This window comes from Peromyscus californicus, unplaced genomic scaffold, assembly GCF_007827085.1.
Source record: "Peromyscus californicus insignis strain IS unplaced genomic scaffold, ASM782708v3 Scaffold_5__1_contigs__length_169319896, whole genome shotgun sequence".
Lineage (NCBI taxonomy): Eukaryota > Metazoa > Chordata > Mammalia > Rodentia > Cricetidae > Peromyscus > Peromyscus californicus.
The window spans coordinates 12,268,405-12,287,187 of NW_026294573.1; the positions used below are offsets into that span (position 1 = coordinate 12,268,405).

At 55.2% G+C, this 18,783-nt stretch overlaps 1 protein-coding gene across 1 annotated transcript; it reads left to right on the forward strand.

The window, feature by feature from the left end:
- Window positions 1-909: 909 nt before the first annotated feature.
- On the forward strand, window positions 910-18,448 carry Efhd2 (EF-hand domain family member D2). Its single transcript, XM_052716050.1, has 4 exons — window positions 910-1,331; window positions 14,540-14,687; window positions 15,625-15,759; window positions 16,908-18,448. The coding sequence occupies exons 1-4, from the start codon at window positions 1,024-1,026 to the stop codon at window positions 17,037-17,039; spliced, it is 723 nt and encodes a 240-aa protein (XP_052572010.1). The 5' UTR covers window positions 910-1,023; the 3' UTR covers window positions 17,040-18,448.
- The last annotated feature ends 335 nt before the right edge of the window (window positions 18,449-18,783 follow it).

An 18,783-nucleotide genomic window follows, 5' to 3' on the forward strand; every position in this document is an offset into this window, starting at 1 on the left:
CTGAACCTTGAGGTATAGGCCTCCCTGACTTGCCATCCCCAACCTCCACACCCCTGTATGGGTGCTAGGAACCGATCTTCATTCAGTCTCTGCAAGAGCGGCCACCACTCTCGAGAGCTGAGCCCTCTCTCCAGCCCAGATTTGGGGTTTTGAAGTGACAGACTGAGCCAAATCCTCTGAACTCTCCCTTTCCAGCCCCCATTCCTGAGCCTTTGGGGAGGAGGTCACTCCTCTGGGATCCCCATCAAGGAGGCAACATCAAAATCTCTCTGAAATCCCACTAAGGTGGAGTCCCAGACATCAACCAGATCAAGCAGCTATTGTGCTGAATCATCGTGTAACAGGACGAGCCCCTTCCCCTTTCCCAGTTCTTTGGGGACCTTTGAAGACTCCGGTAGGGTGCCATCTCCCTCACAACCGCTGCCCCACCCTTGAAAGATGCCAGCCACCCCGGCTCTGGGGACCATCTTAACTGGACTCCAGCGCCAGGGTCCACCTTCTTCAGACTCCGGCAACCTTACCAAGAACACCCAGGATTGCACGACCAGTGGTCTCCATGGCAACCGACAGGGTGTCAGAGACACAAACGGTGGGGATTCCAGAGAAGGGGTTGCGGGGAGCGCCCCTCTCCAGTCCCTGAACACACACCCACCTCCTGCGCGAGCGGACCCTCTTCCCTCTCGCAGGGTTGGGACACCCACCCAAACCAGATTCCTTTTAGAGATTCTCCCAGGGCTCGGCGGTCCCCCAGAGGTCACCGGAGGGATGTTGACTTTTCACGCGGGGGGGGAGGGGGCGATGATGAAGAGCTGAAGAGCAGGCTGCACTTGACCCCCTCCCCGGGGACCAAAAGGGACTCGGCGCGTAGCGCGGGCGGCGGGAGCCGGCCCGGGGGTGGGCGGTCCCCTAAGTCCCACCTTCGGGGCGGCGCCTGTCGGCGGGGAGTGTCAGGAAGAGGAAGAGCGCGGCCGAGTGTGCGGTGCGGAGCAGGGGCCGGGCCGAGGCAGCTGCGCGCGGGCCACCATGGCCACGGACGAGCTGGCTAGCAAGCTGAGCCGGAGGCTGCAGATGGAGGGCGAAGGCGGCGAGGCGACCGAGCAGCCGGGGCTCAACGGGGCGGCGGCGGCGGCGGCGGCCGGGGCTCCCGACGAAGCTGCCCAGGCGTTGGGCAGCGCGGACGACGAGCTGAGCGCCAAGCTGCTGCGGCGTGCGGACCTCAACCAGGGCATCGGCGAGCCGCAGTCTCCCAGCCGCCGCGTCTTCAACCCCTACACCGAGTTCAAGGAGTTCTCCAGGAAGCAGATCAAAGACATGGAGAAGATGTTCAAGCAGTGAGTGCCCTCGCGCCCCGTTCCCCGCCACCCTAGACCCGGCCTCGGGCCCGAACCCCCAGTATCCCCCAGTCAGGCTCCCCCAGGACCCTGACTCACCAGGGTGGAGAACTCTGCTGCCTCTTCCAGAGGGCCACGAGGCTTCCAGACCCACCAGTCCAGAGCGCAAGTGGGTTTGGAGACCCTCCCTCCTGGCCCTGGCACGTGACCCCCCTCCCCTTCTGGTGCTGCCCTCAGGACACCCCACACGGGTTGGGGGCACCCGAGGTTCCTTCCAGATAATCACAGGTCTCCAGCGAGTCCCCAGCACCACACAGGGTGCCGACTGCCCTCTCACTGTTAGTTACTGCGCCTACCACCACCCTACACCCACACACACCGAGAAAGGGCCGGTGGCTTCCCCTCCTCTCCCAACTACTAGACTCCCTATCCCCACTGCGGTACAGGCACCCCTAGTGCCTCCCGAGGGGGTCATTCCCGGCACCCGTGACAGTCATCTGCCTTTTACTAGGGCCCTTTAATTTCTTCTGCTGAGCTCTGGTCCCTCTTGTTCTAGGTTGGGACACCCCCCCCCCCCCCCCCCACACACACACACACACCAGTTATTCTGTGTTTACTTACTGTGGTGAAAACCCTTCAGACCCTCCCACCCCCTCCCACCCACTCTGTTGGCCAGGTCCCATTTCCTTAATGCTCAAGTGGTCTTGCTAGGAAAGGGCTCCTCTGTCCCTGTCCCCCAGTCTACAAACATTTGTAACTCCCCTATCATCCCTTCAGGACAGAGTCTCCTCGGGCCCTAGATCTCCTCCATACACTGTGGGTCCACATCCCTGCTCCCCCAACCCCTTCACTCAGTGTCTGTGTAGTGGTGACTCCCCTGCTTTCCATCAGAAGGATGGCCTCTCCCCAGCAGCAGCCCCCCCCTTCCCATACAATCCCTGGTGCCCATACTGCCTCCGGGCAGAAAGGAGGCCCCTTGTTATGTGCCCTGCCTAGGGACTCCCACCCCTACCCTCCAGTTCCTATGATTCCAAGCTGTACCCTTACCAGGTTGGAAGGATATCCTCTAGACCTGTGTGCTCAGTCATTCCACACCCCACAAAAATCAAAGAATATGGAGGGGGAGAAAGCGAGTGCCCGTGGGGCTAGGGATGGTGCCAGTTCCCCTCCATAGGACAATCATCCCTACTTCCTGTCACGCCACCTAGGGTTCCTGGAAAGGGAACAGTCGGTCCTATAGGTACTAGGCTGGAGTGCACCCCAGACGGGGTAAAAACCACTGAAGCTGAGTTCTGGAGGGGTCTGCAGGGAGTCCCATAGCGGAAAACAGTGGGCAGGTAAAGGATTGGCAGCCCCAGCCACACCCAGCTGGCAGTGCCCAGGCACCAACCAGGAAGCCAGGAAGGGGGCGTTCCGGACATCCAGGGCTCAGAAGGCTCTTCCCACTTCTCACTTCTCCACACCCACAGCTAGCCCTCACACAGGGGAAGAGGGTTTGGTTCCCAGCCTCGGGTGACTAGAAGCCCGTGCTGTTGCTAGAATGCCACCCCCGACCGCTATGTGGAGGTTCAAGGACTAGAGGACCCTGGTCAGTCTCCACTGACTAGGCCTGGAGAGCAGGAATCCACATTCCTTCCTTTTGAACCCTAGGGCAGCTGTGACTTCCAGGTAGAGCTGCCCTGTGGGGTAGTCCTGAGGGTATTCACATGTGTCATAGATCCGTGAAGCGATAGGGCTGAGAAGGAGCTCGTGCATGCCTCCCACCAGCCCTGTGACCCAAGATAGCTTCTTCACCCTTGCACAGATGGAGTCCGGCCACAGACTACTAAAGTTACTTACCAAGACTTCACGGTTACAAAATGGTAGGATCAGGATACTTGGACCAGTAGCTCCGAAAGCCATGATCTTCCCTTCAGAGTTTTCTATCTCAGATACCTGCGTCAATGTCTTGAAACACATCCCAACATCCCTTTCTGTGTGTGTGGCTGACTTTTCCTCCGGGCAGCCACTGCCAGCCTTTTTCCTTTTACCTTTCTCCTCCAGTCACCCTTCTCTTGTGTTTCTGTAGTATTTTTATCCCCCAGACCATGGCAGTGTTTGGGGGAACACAGATAGCCCTAAAGAGCAAGCTTGAGAGAGATAACTTTGGTGGGGAACCAGTGGAGAGAACGATCTGGAAGCTGTGCTTGCAGAGAGCACTCAATTTACACAGGCTGTTTTGGGGAACCACGTTTAGTGGAGAAGCACTTTCGTGGACTCCTCAGAGCTGCCTCTTGGCAGTGGCACTGCTGGCCGGGGTGTTGGGAGGGGTGACAGGGCAGGAAGGGGCCAGAAAGCTGGACCTCAGGGGAAGGAAGTGCCACTCGCCAGAGTCCCTGGCCGGGGCACAAAGCTGCTGATGCTGTATTCAGGGAAACAAGGCCTCACTGTGCCCGAGGAGCCCAGCCCAGCCGAGTCCGGCTGGGAACCACCACAGACGGCCTCTCAGAGCACAAAATGCTTGTTCTGCTTCCACTGTGCAAGTGACTGCTGCCTCCTGGGGCCCAGCAGGTCCCAGGATCGCAGCCAGAACTCTGTTGAGAGCAGAGGGGCAGGGAGGAGAGGAGCCAGTGCCCCTGGGAAGTGGGGCTGGCTTTCCTCTGGCAGCCACAGCTAGGAGGTGTCATCCCTGGACCTCAGTCTACCCCAGTGCAAGAAGGATGGGCTGTGTGTGATGATTCTCACAGGCACCTATGTTCTGGCCTTATTCCTACAAGGTCTTGAGCCTTGATGCTCATCAGAACTACTGTGCTGTCTTCTGGTCCAGCCATTCAGTGTGGGTGAGCAGATGCGGCCCTAGGTCAGTGGTGGAGGGAAACTGGGGGGAAACAGCAGGCGCTGCCATCCCCCACGCTGCCAGCTGACTCCAGCCCCTCTCCCCATTTTACAGCCAGAAAAACTGAGGCACAGAAGGGAGAAGTGACCTGCTCAGGATCATAGGTTTTTCTGAAGGTAGGGCTTAGAGATGACGTGTGCTGAGTTCTGCCTGATGCCAAGCACAGAGGCCTTGCTCTTAGAGCCCGAGCTCCCCCCCACCCCATAGCCTCGGGCTATATTCATCCTCTCTCTCTTCCTCCCTCCCTCTCTCTATCTATCTCTCGCTCGCTCGCTCTCATTCTCTCCCCGCCCCCGCCCATTCATTCAAAGTTGTTTCTAGAAGCTTCCATGGCCAAAAGGTATGGGACAGACCCACAGAATTTCAGGGATGCCCCCCCCCAGCTGACAACAGCCCAGGAAGAGCTCTGGAGGGTTCTCTGTAAGCCGACACCTGCCTGAAAGGCAGGCAGCCACGGAATTGTGAATCTGCTGTGGAATCTGAGGAAGGTGCCCTAGTTCCTTGTCCTGCTGGCTGGCACTGGCCCTGTCCCTCCGCCCAGCCTCTCCCTCCCCTCCTCCCCCACCCCTGCCCTGCCCACTTCATCTCACGACCTCTTGCATCAGGCAGGCTAGCTTCCTTTTCCTTCTGGCCGGGAGCTTTTCATCACAAGCACCTGGGTCCACCTGCCCCTTCTCTCTTCCCTTCCTGGTTGACGCAGCCTGCAGCCCTGGGCGGCTGTGGATCTAGCCACATGTGGACCTAGAGCACCTTACTTAACCCTTTCTGAGCCTCTTTCCTAACCCTGATGGCGCTTTCAAGTGCTCAACCAAGTACTTGGCACAGAATCGGTACTTACTAAGTTACTGCCGTCACAATCCCACGGTCAGCATATGCCCTGGCCCTGGTGGCGGTCATCAACGCTGACACTGAGGTAGCTCGAAATGAGCCTCTGGCTGCCTCCACTTCCCCCCAACAGAGCTGCCAGGCTGTTAGGCTGGCAGCAGTCCTTTGCTTTGGGGCCAGAATGACAGGGATTCAGCCTGTACGCCTCTTTCCTCTTGCCCAACAGACGCTCTGATTGACAGCTACATATTGCTTTGATAAATAACAAAAATAGAGAGATGAATTCATTATCACTTAATTACGTGAAGGCAGGTGGCAGAGGAAGAGGGAAGAGCATACAGCAGCCCTCGGGGTGACACAGAGCTGGGACACAGCCCCTTGTCACCCAGCTAGGTCGCTCTGGGCAGGGTACTGGGCTTCTGAGCCTCAGTTTCTTCTGGGGCCGCTAAGAATTGAGTGACTTAAACCAGAACTGGCAGATACCATCTGGGGACAGTGAAGGTCATGGGTGGTCTTAGAAGACCAGGGTGCTGCCTGTCACCCATGAGCTAGCTTCCTAAGATTTTGCATATGCAAATTCCAGCCGAAGGCCTCAGAACCTAGGGAGTCCGCAGTAGGAGGTCTGCGGTGGGCCAAAAGGGTCTGTAATGGAAAGCTTCTGTATTTCTACCATCTGGAAAGACTGCAGCTTCCTGTGGGTGGTGTCGAGCTTAAGATGTCCCAGGGCCCTGTCCTTACTGGAGAGAGTCCCAGGGGAACTCACCTGTATTGCTTAGGGGTCAGTTTAGCCTCAAAGGTTGAGTCACTTGACCAAGGTCCTGAGCGCTAGTTGCGTGACTAGATCCAGGAGGCTAGAGGTGTGTTTGCACATTGTCAGATCCTCGTTTGCAGAAGCCAGAGCCGAGCTTAGTGGGGACTGGGGTGCCTCACACCCCAGGGAGGGAGGATTCCCAACAATGGGCCCCTTCTCCTTTCTTCCCACTTCCCCTCTGCATCTGAGTCACCTTTCCCCCACCCCTTTCTGGGGACTTTCTGGTTTACACCTCCCATCTGCCTCCCTCCCTTCTTCACACTTGTCTCTTTCTCTGTCACCTGAGGTCCAGGCCGGCTTCAGCTGGAAGAGTCCAGGCCCCAGGGTCATCAGTGCTGCCAGAAAGAGTTTCTACAAGGCCAGCCTGGCAGAGGAGTTAGATACTTTGCAGCCTCTTGAAAGGACAGCCCCCACACCCCGCAGCCACTAAGTTCCTTCTGGCTGCCCACAGCCTTTTTGATGGACTTCTGCTTTGCAAGAACAGAGGCTGCAGGGCCAGGCAGGTGTGGCTAGCTGGGACCAGGCCCAGCAGTGCTGAGCGGGAAGTCCTTCCTAGACTCAGCCATTTGGCTGATGAATGGGGACCGCTATTGACCCACTGGGTGCCAGGACCCTGACTCTCTTCTTCTATTACTTATTTTAGTGTTAGTATTTTATGTATATGGGTGTTTTGCCTGCATGTAGGTCTGTGCAGGGCATTGGATCCCCTGAAACTGGAGTTATAGACAGTTGTAGCTGCCATATGGGTGATGGGAATAGAACCCATGTCCTCTGCAAGAGTAGCAAGTTCTCTTAACCGCCGAGCCATCTCTAGCCCTGCTGCCTCCCTTCTTAATACTTTAACATCCTGCAAGATTCCCACCACCCTCTTCACAGGTAGGGAGACTGAGTCTCAGCAGATTCAGGTCCCGTAGCTAGTGAAGAAGCAGGGGCATCACTTCATCCTGGGTCTGACAGCGGACCCTGGTTTCTCCTCCATAGACCTTCAGCGTCACTTGTGCCCTAGAGTCAGATCAGAATATGCATCTCCACAAGTCTCCCTGTGTTGGGTGCTAGTGCCTCCCAAGCCTGGTGGTGCAGGCCTGTCATCCCAGCCACTCAGGAGGCTGAGGCAGGAGGATAGACAATTCAAGGCTGGCTTGTGTTGCAGAGTGGGTTCAAGTGCAACTTGGTACCACGCGTGAGGCCCTGGGGTTAATCCCAAGTACCGCTGAAAGAGAGGGACAAAAAAAGACAACGTACCAGGCTCCTGCCGTGTTTCTTACGGGTGACTGTAGGCAGGTGACTTTGTCTGAGCTATTCAGCAATAAGATGAATGGAGTCAAGAGTGTGTAACTAACACTCGCCGGGTTATATTAGACATTAAGTAAGTCTCCGTAATCCCTATCATAAGTGACGAATAAGGGTGGGCGGGAAATAGAGCAGTGACGGGATGCTCCCACATTGCCACCGTGGCTCAGCCTGTAGGTGGTGTCAGCCTTGAGGTTGAGACAACACTGAGCCATGACAGCCGCCAAGCTAGTACTTGTCAGCTTGAGGGCTCTCTGGAAACCTGGGGCAAGGGAGACTGAGCATCTGCACAGTGGCCCCTGCCTAAACCCCTGACTTAGGACAGGCGATCAAAGTCAGATTCTGCCCTAAGGAGAAGTGATACGCGGCCGGCTTTTCCCATGAGTCAGTCAGTGGGGGCACGCCAAGCTGAGTTGTCGTTACTGGGACCCACCTGCACGTCCCACAGAGAGAGACAAGCAGGCCCAGGCTGGCCAGAACAGCTAGCAAAGTGTCACCTATCCTCAGGGATGCCTTCCCATCTCTGAGGATACAGAGGCTCAGGATCCACTGAGACCCCTCCTTCACAGGATGGAGGAGGCCCCAAAATACAGCCACTTAATAGTAGAATTAATAGGTTTGGAGCACCTACTCTGTGCTTACCATTTGTATTCTTGATTACACTTACTCCTTAATAATCCTGAAAATAGATATTTGTGATAATAATGTAGCGCACAGACTGGGGGTCCCGAACCTGTAAAAAGCACTCCTTCAGCAGTCTATCTTGTGGCCCCTTGGAGCCAGCAGCACAGGCCGGGACTGGGTGCCAGAAGGGACAGCTGTGGTTCCCTGTGCCCCTTCCCTTTGCTGGGGCAACAGCTTTGCATCTCAGCAGGGGTGGGGCTGGGGGGGAGCGATCAGTGCAAAGGGACCCACCTTAGGAAACGGGGAGCCTCCTGCATCAGGCATTTGGCCCTTACGGAAGGCTGGGTGAAGTGACCTCACTGAACTACCCTTTCCCGTTCTGGAGCTCTCCCACCGGGTCTAGAGGCATCAGGAGCTAGTGTGGTTTTTATCACGTTTGTAGCCCATCTGTACCCATGTTCCCGCTGACCTTGGCCCACGCACTCTCTTTCTGTGTCTCGGGCTCCTTATCTGTTGAAAAGGGATGTCTGTACTGAGAATTAGACACAGCACAATTTGCCCAGTATCCACTAAGGATAACCTTGTGAAAGGGGCCTGCCCGGGTACACCGGGCCGGGCATTCATACTGCGTGTCCTTGGAGCTAGGCACTGCCCACCCTTGTGACTCTGGATTATCAGAACTTGGGGAGGGGAGAGACTAGGAGGAAGCCAGCTTCTTTACAGGACTGTGTTCAGACCTAAAGACGGGGTCTGTCTGCCTGGGCAGCAGCTGAAGGGAGGGATTTTTGTCGCTGGCATCCGGGGCAGCAGCTGCTGAGCCCTCCCCTGGTGAGAACTATGCAGGGGGAGGCAGGCAGGAATGTGGGCCGGGTTCCAGGCCCACAGCCTCTCTCCACTGCTAGGGAAAGGTGCTGAGCTCCAAAGCCTGGGAGTTTTGTTGACAAAGCTGGGTGACATTGGCCTTTCTGGGCCAACCCCAAGTGGAAGATTGGGCCCACCCTCCCCCACCTCGCCTAGATGTTTGAAAACATGAGAAAACCCCAACCCCAATGGTCCAGGAGGAAGAGGGAGGCCGAAGATGGGAAGAGCCCATAGCTAGTAGAATCCCTCTTGCTGTGTGACCCTGGGTTTATCACGGCCCTCTTGGTAGGCCAGGTTATGTGGATGAACCCTGAGGGCTAACCTTCCTTTTCCTGGATCCTCTGAGCCTCCTGGAGCCTCCATTCCTGCTCAGAAGGGCTGTAGGGTAAGAGGGCCTCCCCAGCCAAGGCACCATGTCCAGCCACCTGAAACAACTGTTCACCAGCTTGGAGGCATGGGGACAGTCCCCACTGTCACCCCCCATACTTAGAGAAAGGAAAGCAGGGAGACCCAGAGCTGTGCAGCTTGGGGCTCCTTTCTCCTTCAGCTTAGCCAGACCCCTAAGTCAGGCCTAGTAGAGGATAAGTAAGTTATGCCCCCCCCACACACACACACACCCTCCCCCACCCTCATCACTTCCACCTAAGCCCCTCCTCCCAGCCCTGCACTATCAAAGCCCTTGGAGAAGCCAGCATGGGTTCTTTTGTTTCTTTGTTTTTAAGACAGCCCCAGCTGACCTTGAACTCTCTTATGTAAACCAAGATGACCCCAAACTCACTGCAATCCTCCTGCCTCTATCTTCCAAGTGCTGAGATTATAGGCAAGGGCCATCCCACTCAGCTCCAGCATAGTGGGGTTTGGTTTTGTTGTTTTTAAGGTTTTTCTCTTTTCTTTCTTTTTTTGATTTAGTGTTCTGGCGTGTGTGTGTGTGTGTGTGTGTGTGTGTGTGTGTGTGTGTGTGTGTGTGTGTATTTTATGATGCAGTACCCCAGAAGGCCAAGAGAGGGAGTCGGATCATGGCGAGCTGCCTGACTGGGGTGCTGAGAACCAGATGTTGGCCCGCATTGAGCAGCGGTGCTTTGGGGTCCAGGGTGGCTTTATTGTCCCCCTGTTACTGCCATCTTCATAGTAAGGGTGGGAAATGCTCAGTGTAGTATCTGGTGCATGATCTCGATGACATCAACAGGCTTTAGGCACCTACTGTGTGCTGGCCATTTTATATCTGCATTTGCCCCTTAAGATCCCTAAAGGAACTGCGCAGTGGTGGCGCACGCCTTTAATCCCAGCACTCGGGAGGCAGAGGCAGGCGGATCTCTGTGAGTTCGAGGACAGACTCCAAAGCTATACAGAGAAGCCCTGTCTTGGAAAAAAAAAAAAAAGATCCCTAAAGGCAGACAATAACATTTGGTTATTATTGTCAATTAGCACGTATTAAGTACCTGCTGTGGGCCTGGCCCTGGGCTAAGAGTCAGCTTGAACCATCTCGCAATCCTTGCCTCAGTCCCAAAGTGAGTTCTGTAACCTGCTTGGTAGAAATGTTGAAGGTGAGGTTCATGGGGACAGGTGGCCAACTAGGCCACCCAGCCAGCAGAGGCAGAGTTGGAGTTTGGATTCTATGTGAGCATGTAATCAAGTCTTTGGTCAGGTTAGCCCTGCCACTCCAGCCTGAGGCCACATCAGAGCCTCAGACACATCGGAGATGTACGTTTTTAGGACCTTTGAGGAATGAACACCACCTCCAGGGCTACCTCTCACCCTGGCACCAGGCTTCTGACTCTGTTACCTGCCTTGAGGATTGATTTTTTTTTTTTTTTTTTTGGAACTGTAGCCAACCCCTCCATTGTCCCCCAGAGGCTGGAGTCAGCCTGGGTTGGAGCCCAGCCCTAGTAATTGATTGACCTTTGATTGATGTAAGCTGTGGTTTGGGGCCTGGCCTGGCCCAGCCTGAAGCTGCCAGAAACCAGGGAATCCACAGCCCGACTTGACATCCAAGTGTAGATACGGTGTGAGCTTCCTTTAGACTGAGTTGTTCTGGCTTTGAAAGAAGCCTAGACCCTTGAATGTAGGTCCCACTGGGGACCCAGAAAAACAAGGGACATGGGGTCTGAATCCCAAGCTGTCCCCTCCTCAATGATCTCCCTCCCTAGTCCTGACCTGCTGTGATAGCTGAGCATATAAAAACCAAGTGCCTGGCACGTAGTGGTTACTTGGCAAGATAACAAAATCTCACGGTGATAGCCACCATGCAGAGCTAGCTGTTCCTGGTAAGCACTCTTTGCCATGGGCTTGGCATCTAGGAGCCCAGGCCGGTCTCCCAGTAACCAAGAGGCACCATGACATCTGGGTTTCTCAACTTTGATCCAGTGAGGTTTAGGACCCCTGATGGTTAATTTTGATTGTCAACTTGACACAGTTTAGAGTCCCCTGAAAGGGAACCTCAGTGAGGGATTGTCTCGATCAGGTTGGCCTGTGGGCATGTCTGTAGGGGTTGTATTATGCTAATTGATCTGGGAAGACCAAGTATTCGAGCCGCCAGCACCCATTTTGGGTTTTAATCATGTAACATTATTATTCTAGTTTCCTTCCTGTATTATGATAAAGCACTTGAACCAAAAACAATTTGGGGAGAAAAGGATTTATTTGTCTTACACTTCGATATCGTAGACCATCATTGGGAGGAGTCAGGACAGGAACTCAAGCAGGAACTTGAAGCAGAAACCGTAGAAGAATGCTGCTTCCTCTGGCTCGTGCTCAGATAGCTTCCCTATACAGCCCAGGACCACCAGCCCAGGGAATGGTGCCGCCCACAGTGGGCTGGGCCCTCCTGGTCAGTTAACCGTCAAGGTAACCCTCTGCAGATAGACTTGCAGCCCCATCTGATCTGGGCAGATCCTTCATGGTGATTCCCTTCTCAGATGACTCTAGGCTGTGTCAAGTTGACAATTGGAGCTAACTAGGACAAGTAGGGAAAGCGAGAACAGCGAGCATGTGTTCATTATCTCTGCCATGCTGGGTATGATGTGATCAATTGCTTCAAGCCCCTGCCTTGACTTCCCCAGCCGTCATGGCCGTCACCTGGAATTGGGAGTTAATAGAACCCTTTCTTCCAAGCTGCTTTTTGTCAGGGTATTTTAGCACAGCCTCAGGAAAGAGACTGAGAGAGGATTGGCCCATTCTCTTTGTAGGGGACTGTCCTGGATGTTGTAGGCGTCTTCCTTGGTGTTTGTTCAACTTAACCCATGACTCCCAGTTAAGACAACCAAAAATGGGTCCAGATGTTACCAGGTGTCCTTTAAAGGACACACATTCTGCGTTGTGCTGAGGGGGAGCCCAGGCAGTCTGATTTCAGAACTATGACGTGCCATCTCTGACTTCACTAGAATCCGAGTTCAGAAAGTTGGAGGACTTTGTGGTGCTCAGCGGCACAAAGGAGACGCATCCTTGTGTCTCGCCTTGGGAAAGGCAAGCCCCTCATCAGGCTGACAACTCCTGTTGTCAAAGGCATGCAGCAGGTACCCAGCCCTCCACCACCTGCAGATATACCACAGTGACGGAGGGGTGGCCAGTCATCTCGAGGGCCCTTCCTGCTGCAGATGGAGGCTGAGCCATGACACACAGCCCTTGCCTGCCTCAGTGACATCCCACCACGTCCTCTCATACTTACCCCCACCCCAGCAGGCCCTCTGTCCTCAGGGCCCACTAGCCTGCCTGTCCCCACCCAGCCCTCTCACTCTGTAGGGAACCCATGGTCCCAAAGCCAATGTTTGCTGTGCTTCCAAGCCTGACTCATCCAGGCATGAACTATTTATACCCCTCACACGGATGCTTGTCTTGGTGTTCCCGGCAGACACTGTTCTGCAGGTGGCCACAGGACGCAGGAGGAGGCTGGGCACAGACAGACAGATTGATAAGTGCATCAGCCTACCAGCCCTGGGGTATTAGCCCAGCTCCTTCCTTACTGCTGTGTGACCTTGGGCAGGCCAATTAGCCTCTCTGAGCCTCTGCTTATGAAGAGTGTTAAATCAAAGCAAGCAGTAAAGCTCCCATCCAAAAACAGTTTTTAGTTCCTGGGGGCTGTTAGATGTCTAAAGTCAGGTGTGGCTGTATGTAACTGGAGGGGGCAAAGGGGGACCCACAGATAAACAGGGAAGGCACCCAGTGTCTGTAATTGAGCACCTTTGTGTCAAACTGTCGTCACCTGTCCATCCGGAGGCCCCGGGTACCAGAAAAGCCCCGCATGTCACCCTGAGGCCACTCTACCCAGGCTTCTGTCCCAAGAGACAGTCACCCTGACAAGAAGGCCTGATGGACCTCCAAGCAAAGCCATTGCTTCAGGTGTGGGCAGCACCTTACCAGCTGGGAAACGGGCTGGAGGCCACCTCTGGCCACTCACAACACAAGGAGTGTGACCACAGCAAAGGGGCATTTAGATCCGTTCTCACCCATGCCTGTCTCCACCAGGCGGCTGGTGGCAGAGGAAAGAAGGAAGGACAGAGACAGGCCTCCTTATCAACTGGCTCTGTGCCAGGCTGCCCAGCACTCCCCGCCACTCCCTGCAGCCTCCCAGAAGAGCCTGTTCCTGAACACACCCCGGTCCACCGCCCCATGTGACCATGACCCTCCCTCCCTCCCTCCTGGACACAGTCGTCCACAAGGCTGCTGAGATTCTTGGCTCCAAATTCCTTCCTGAGTCACGTTTTCAACAGTCTAAGCACCTATTGGGTGCTTTTTACTCTTGTGGGAGCCCACAAAGGTTTCCTGCTGAGACCTGAGCTTGCTTTCCACAGCAGGGCTGCATTGGGGGATGGCTGGACCACTTTCGAGGTCACCAGGTGTCTGGGATGGTCTGCACTTGGCTGTGCTGGGGGAGGTCTTTTGCTCCACCCCTTGGCATTCCTTTAAAAGCCCTTTAGTAGAGACAGAAGGGGCTGGTGGGTAAGGATCCAGGCCCTCCCAAGGCTATCCTGTGTTTTCTAACCGTCTCTATATACTTCTATCTACAAATTCCTCATTTCCCCCTGCTCCAGTACCCTGGGGGAATAAGAGGGAGCTGGTCTCCCTCCTACTCTCTCCTGGAACCTAGCATGAGTTGGAGCAGGAAGTCAGATCCCCGTGTGGAGGGTGCCGTGTTAGAAAGGAACCACTGATCCCATGTGAAGGGGTGTGGCTTAGTGGTGGAGTGGAATGCACCACAAAAAAATAAATAATGGAGCATGACCATGCACGTCTGTAGTCCCGACATGTGGGAGGCGGAGGGAGGAAGATCACTACAAGTGCAAGGATTAGCCTGGGCTACGTGGTGACTTCCAGGACAACCGGGGCTGCATATTGAGAACTGTCTAAAACAAATAAGAGACTACCTTCCACACCGATGCTATCCTCCGGCTGCTGGGAATGATTTTGCCTCCCCACCCCTGACACACACACACACACACACACACACACACACACACACTTGCACAGGAGACAGTTGGCAGTGTTTGGGAGACATTTGACTGTCACAGCCCAGGAGGGCTACTTCTGTGAACATCCCACAGCCCCCACTGTGAAGAGTGTCTCAGCCCCGGCTCACAAGGGCCTACCACCTAACTGGAGCCACAGATCCGGCCAGGGTGAGACCGAGACACCCCCTCAAGTGCCAGCAGAGGTGCCTAGACCAAATAGCTGAATCCACAGGCATGGTATGAGTTCTTGTTCACACCACACTCAGTACAGGAGGCTGTGGCTTCCTCCCTCAAGCCGTGGGTTTGTGTGAGAATTAGCATTGCTAAGAATACAGGATGCTGCCCGAGCATGTGGTGGGGTCCCTTCCAGCTATGATAGGAAGACATTGACCACTTCCTGTGTCCCAGGCTTGAGGCTTCGCTGCACAGTCAGACATGGAGCACATCAGGGTGTCCTTAAGCCTCCCTGCATCCACAGGTATGATGCCGGCAGAGATGGCTTCATCGACCTGATGGAACTGAAACTCATGATGGAGAAACTGGGGGCCCCCCAGACTCACCTGGGCCTGAAGAGCATGATCAATGAAGTTGATGAGGATTTTGACAGCAAACTCAGCTTCCGGGAGGTAAGTCTATCCCCAGGCTGCTTCCCAGCCCCGCCACACCTGAGCACTGGGTGGCTTTTGTTATTTGTGAGGCTGGCAAGGTACTCTTGGCAGGTGTCCTCCTGGCTCAGCCTCCCAAGTTCTGGGATTCTAGGTGTAAGCCACCACAGCCAACTATTTTTAATGATTTCTGTATGCCCGGCTGAGTTGTGGGAAAGGCTGTGGGCTCTGAGGGTCCGGGAGGCACCTAAAAGAGGATTTATACAGTGCTTGGTTGAGAAGGAGTGATGTGTACTGCCGAGGGGACCAGGCGTGGTGTGAGGTAGCTTCACGTACTCTATGAGGCAGAAGCTGTGGCCCAGCCTGTTTAGGGACTGGCAGGAGGGATGGAGGCTCAGAGCGGCTCTAGGCCTTCAACAGCATGGGGTTGCCTGTGTGGGGAGGTAGGTGTTGGGAGAGTCCCTGGCCCTAACAGAGACAGGGGTGGGGGGGGGGGTGTGGACGGGACGGGGGGGGGCTGTCAAGAGCTTCTTGGAATATGGGAGGTGACAAGGGGCCAGGGAAGAATTCAAAGTGGTCCGCGGGAATGGCTTGGGGTCAGAGAGTATCCATTCCCATCCTTCCAGAACCTGTGTCTCCGAACCATCTTCATACTGGAGAATGGGAGCGAGGTCCCTCCGGGGCTTTGTGAATGCAATGCAGTGCAGATTTGTGGCCGGGAACAGTGGGTGGCAAAGAGGAGAGGCAGGCTGAAGCCAGCCGTGGGTGGGAGCTGGGTGTGGTCCTTAGCCCAAGGTCCTGGCAGGGCCCACCAGGAAGATAGGGCCTGCCCAGCTCTAACTCCAGGTCCTGCAGGTGAGCACACAGCCTTTCTACAGAGATCTGAGCCGAGGCGTGGGTGTGTCCGGGGACTTTGTCCCAGGTGTGCCTCGCTGACCCCTGCGTCTTCCCTCCGCAGTTCCTTCTGATCTTCCGCAAGGCGGCGGCAGGGGAGTTGCAGGAAGACAGCGGCTTGCACGTCCTGGCCCGCCTCTCTGAGATCGACGTCTCCACAGAGGGCGTGAAGGGTGCCAAGAACTTCTTCGAGGCCAAGGTGAGGAGCCAAGGACTGTGGTCCAGCTGTATGGTGACACCGTTTAGACTGAGGACTGCACAGTCCCTCCCTGGCCCTGTTGAGGCTGCAGAGGAGATGTGGAGCTGACCCTGTGGGGTGTGCAGGGCTACGGGGGTCTTAAAGAGGGAGACAGCCAGCACTGCTCCCTAGAGACCCTGCCCTGTCAGCCCGACCCCGGAGGAAGCTGAGGGGTCCTCAGACCTCAGACATCTGTGTGTGCAGCCTCCTCCCTTTCAGCACATACGTAGATGGAGGGAGACACATTTGGTCCAACGGCTCCTGAGTCCTGCCCACCCAGGCCCTCACCTTTCCTTATTCCTCTTTTCCAAACTAAGACCTTTCCTTCCCCAGGCTGCCCCGCCTCCTCTCTCTCTCTCTTCCAACCTTAGATAGCGATGTCAGGGTTCATTAGCAGACCTGTGCGCCTTGCCTCAGGACAGGACATCAAGGGCATCATTCCTGCCTGCAGTGCCCTGTGCTGCTTCTACCAGTGAATATTCTCTGTGTGTCTCTGTCTCTCTGTCTCTCATACTCCTCTCTCTCTTTCTCTGTTTTGGAGAGATATGGTCTCATATAGCCCAGGCTGGCCTTAAACTTCGGGTCTTCCTGCCTTTGTCTCCCCCTGTGCTAGGATCACAGATGCTCAGTGCCATACCCCGTTTTGTTTGGTTTTTTTTTTTGGTTTTTTTTTTTGGTTTTTCGAGACAGGGTTTTTCTGTGTAGCTTTGCGCCTTTCCTGGGACTCACTTGGTAGCCCAGGCTGGCCTCGAACTCACAGAGATCCACCTGGCTCTGCCTCCCGAGTGCTGGGATTAAAGGCATGCGCCACCACCGCCCGGCCATACTCCGTTTTTTGAAGTACAGCTTAAACCCAGGACATCATACATGCTAGGCGAGCACTTTACCAGCTGGGCTCTATCCAGCGCATTATTTTAATCTTTCCCGACGAGCCCCTGTGGCCAGCTACTGTGTGCCGGGTTCTATATGGAGAGAGACAGAGGCACAGAGGGGTAACTGTGGCTCACAAGGGCCACTGTTGGTGAGCCTGGGCCAGAAGGTGAGCAACTCCCAGGAGTAATAACTATGGAGGCCGCATCTCTGACCTGTGTCCCGTTCCCCGCTCCCAGGTCCAGGCCATCAACGTGTCCAGCCGCTTTGAGGAGGAGATCAAAGCCGAGCAAGAGGAAAGGAAGAAGCAGGCTGAGGAGGTGAAGCAGCGGAAGGCGGCCTTTAAGGAGCTACAATCCACCTTCAAGTAGCCAGGGCTAAGGCCCAGACCCGGCCCTGCCCGGCGAGCAGTCTGGGGGCACGGGTGGGTACAGGAGACCCGTGGGAGACAAGCCTGAGTCCTGGTCTGTGGGGGCCAGGACCACTACTAAACTCTAAGCTGTTTGTGAGCGGATCTCATTCCGGAGTCTCCCCAGGGGTCGGGCCGTCCCTGCTCCCTCCCGCTCTCCCTTCCTCTCTGACCACACTGCTGCCTGCTCCAGCCCATTCACGCCCCTGCCTTGTGTACCAGCTGCTTTCCCCCCACCTACCCTTAACCTTAGGCCGCCCTGCCCTGGGCCTCATGGCCCCCTCCTAGATAGGGACCAGCAGAGAGAGAGGAGTCCCCTCCTTACAGATCAGCCCCTTCCCCGCTGGGTGTGGAGGGACTCCTGTTTTGGAGAAGAGATCCAGGCCTCGCACTCTAGGCTGATAGACAAGGGGCTAAAAGTGGAGGGACTTGTATTTTGGTGAAGAGACCCAGGCCCTAGCACTCTAGCTTGCTATAAATGGGGCCCAGCCAGGCAGGGTGAAGGCCACTGAATCTACCTCACCGGCTACACTCTGCTAGGCATGCCATGGGGACGTGAGTGATAGGGCTCCGCGGGGAGGGGCAGGTATGTCACTTTCTGACACCCGACTGCTAGAACAAGCTGAGGGTCCCAAGGGGCTGTGGAGAGGAGGGTGGGGTGCCAAGGGATTGGCCTTCCTAGGGAGGACCTCGGCGCTCGGCCTTGGTTCCCCAGGGAGTGCCTGATGTGTTTGTGTGTACTGGCAGGAGGGCATGGGGCTGGCACCCCTTCACACTGTCCTTCCCTGGGTTGTCACCCCTGAGGGCGCCTGCCTGTCCTGCCCACACCTGGAACGCATGGGGATTCCCCAAGCCCATCCATCACCAGGCAGGCCATAGCGAAGCCCGTGCCGTTCCTCCATCGCTCCCATGTGCTCGCTCACGTGTGTGCGTGTGTATCTGTTGCTGTGTTGTGAAACTGTGACGTCACCCAGTCCAAGTGAATGGCCATGGAGGCCACTGTTATGCAACGTTCAGTGTGTCACTGCTTTCGAAACTCGATATCTCTTTATTTTACTACAATGCCCCAAGAGTCCCCAGTTCCCCCCTGGGGAACTTGCAAAGGTTTTATTTTTTCGGTCTTAGAACCCGTGAGAATCGGAGGGACTGAGCCCAGCCCAGCCCAGCAGCTGTGGCCCTGGCTTGGGTTTGCTTGCCTTAGTGGATATGTTTATACAGATGAATATAAATTCCCTTTACTTTGGGCTTTCTGCATTTTATTTTTGGTCCCCCCTCTCACCACCTCCTCCCCCCTCAAAAAAAAAAAAAACCAGCTACTTCTTCATTCAGTGGTACGATTATTTTTTTTAACTAAAATGAGATAAAATTCTATATTCTTATGTGTGTGTGGTTTTTGATGGCTAATTAAGAGGGCGGGGAATGGGACCAGGAGCCTGGGGAGGAGAACACTCCTGACAGAGAGGTTGGTCCCTTAGCACCTTTACAACACTAATGGTCTAAGCACTTCGTATATTAAACTCGTTTCCTCCTTTAAGGACCTCACTGAATGGGGCGCTGTCTTTTAATCCCCTTTTAAAGATAAGAAGAGGATGGTTCAGCTGGTAAAGTCACTGGCTGCTCTTCCAGAGGTCCTGAGTTCAATTCCCAGCAACCACTTGGTGGCTCACAACCATCTATCATGAGATCTGGTGCCCTCTTCTGGCATA

Excerpts from the sequence above, each read along its gene's own strand:
- Efhd2 (XM_052716050.1), top strand. The coding sequence starts at position 1,024 with ATGGCCACGGACGAGCTGGCTAGCAAGCTGAGCCGGAGGCTGCAGATG. Across the intron at positions 1,332-14,539 it reads ATGGAGAAGATGTTCAAGCA|GTATGATGCCGGCAGAGATG; the intron begins GTGAGTGCCCTC and ends CTGCATCCACAG. Across the intron at positions 14,688-15,624 it reads GCAAACTCAGCTTCCGGGAG|TTCCTTCTGATCTTCCGCAA; the intron begins GTAAGTCTATCC and ends TTCCCTCCGCAG.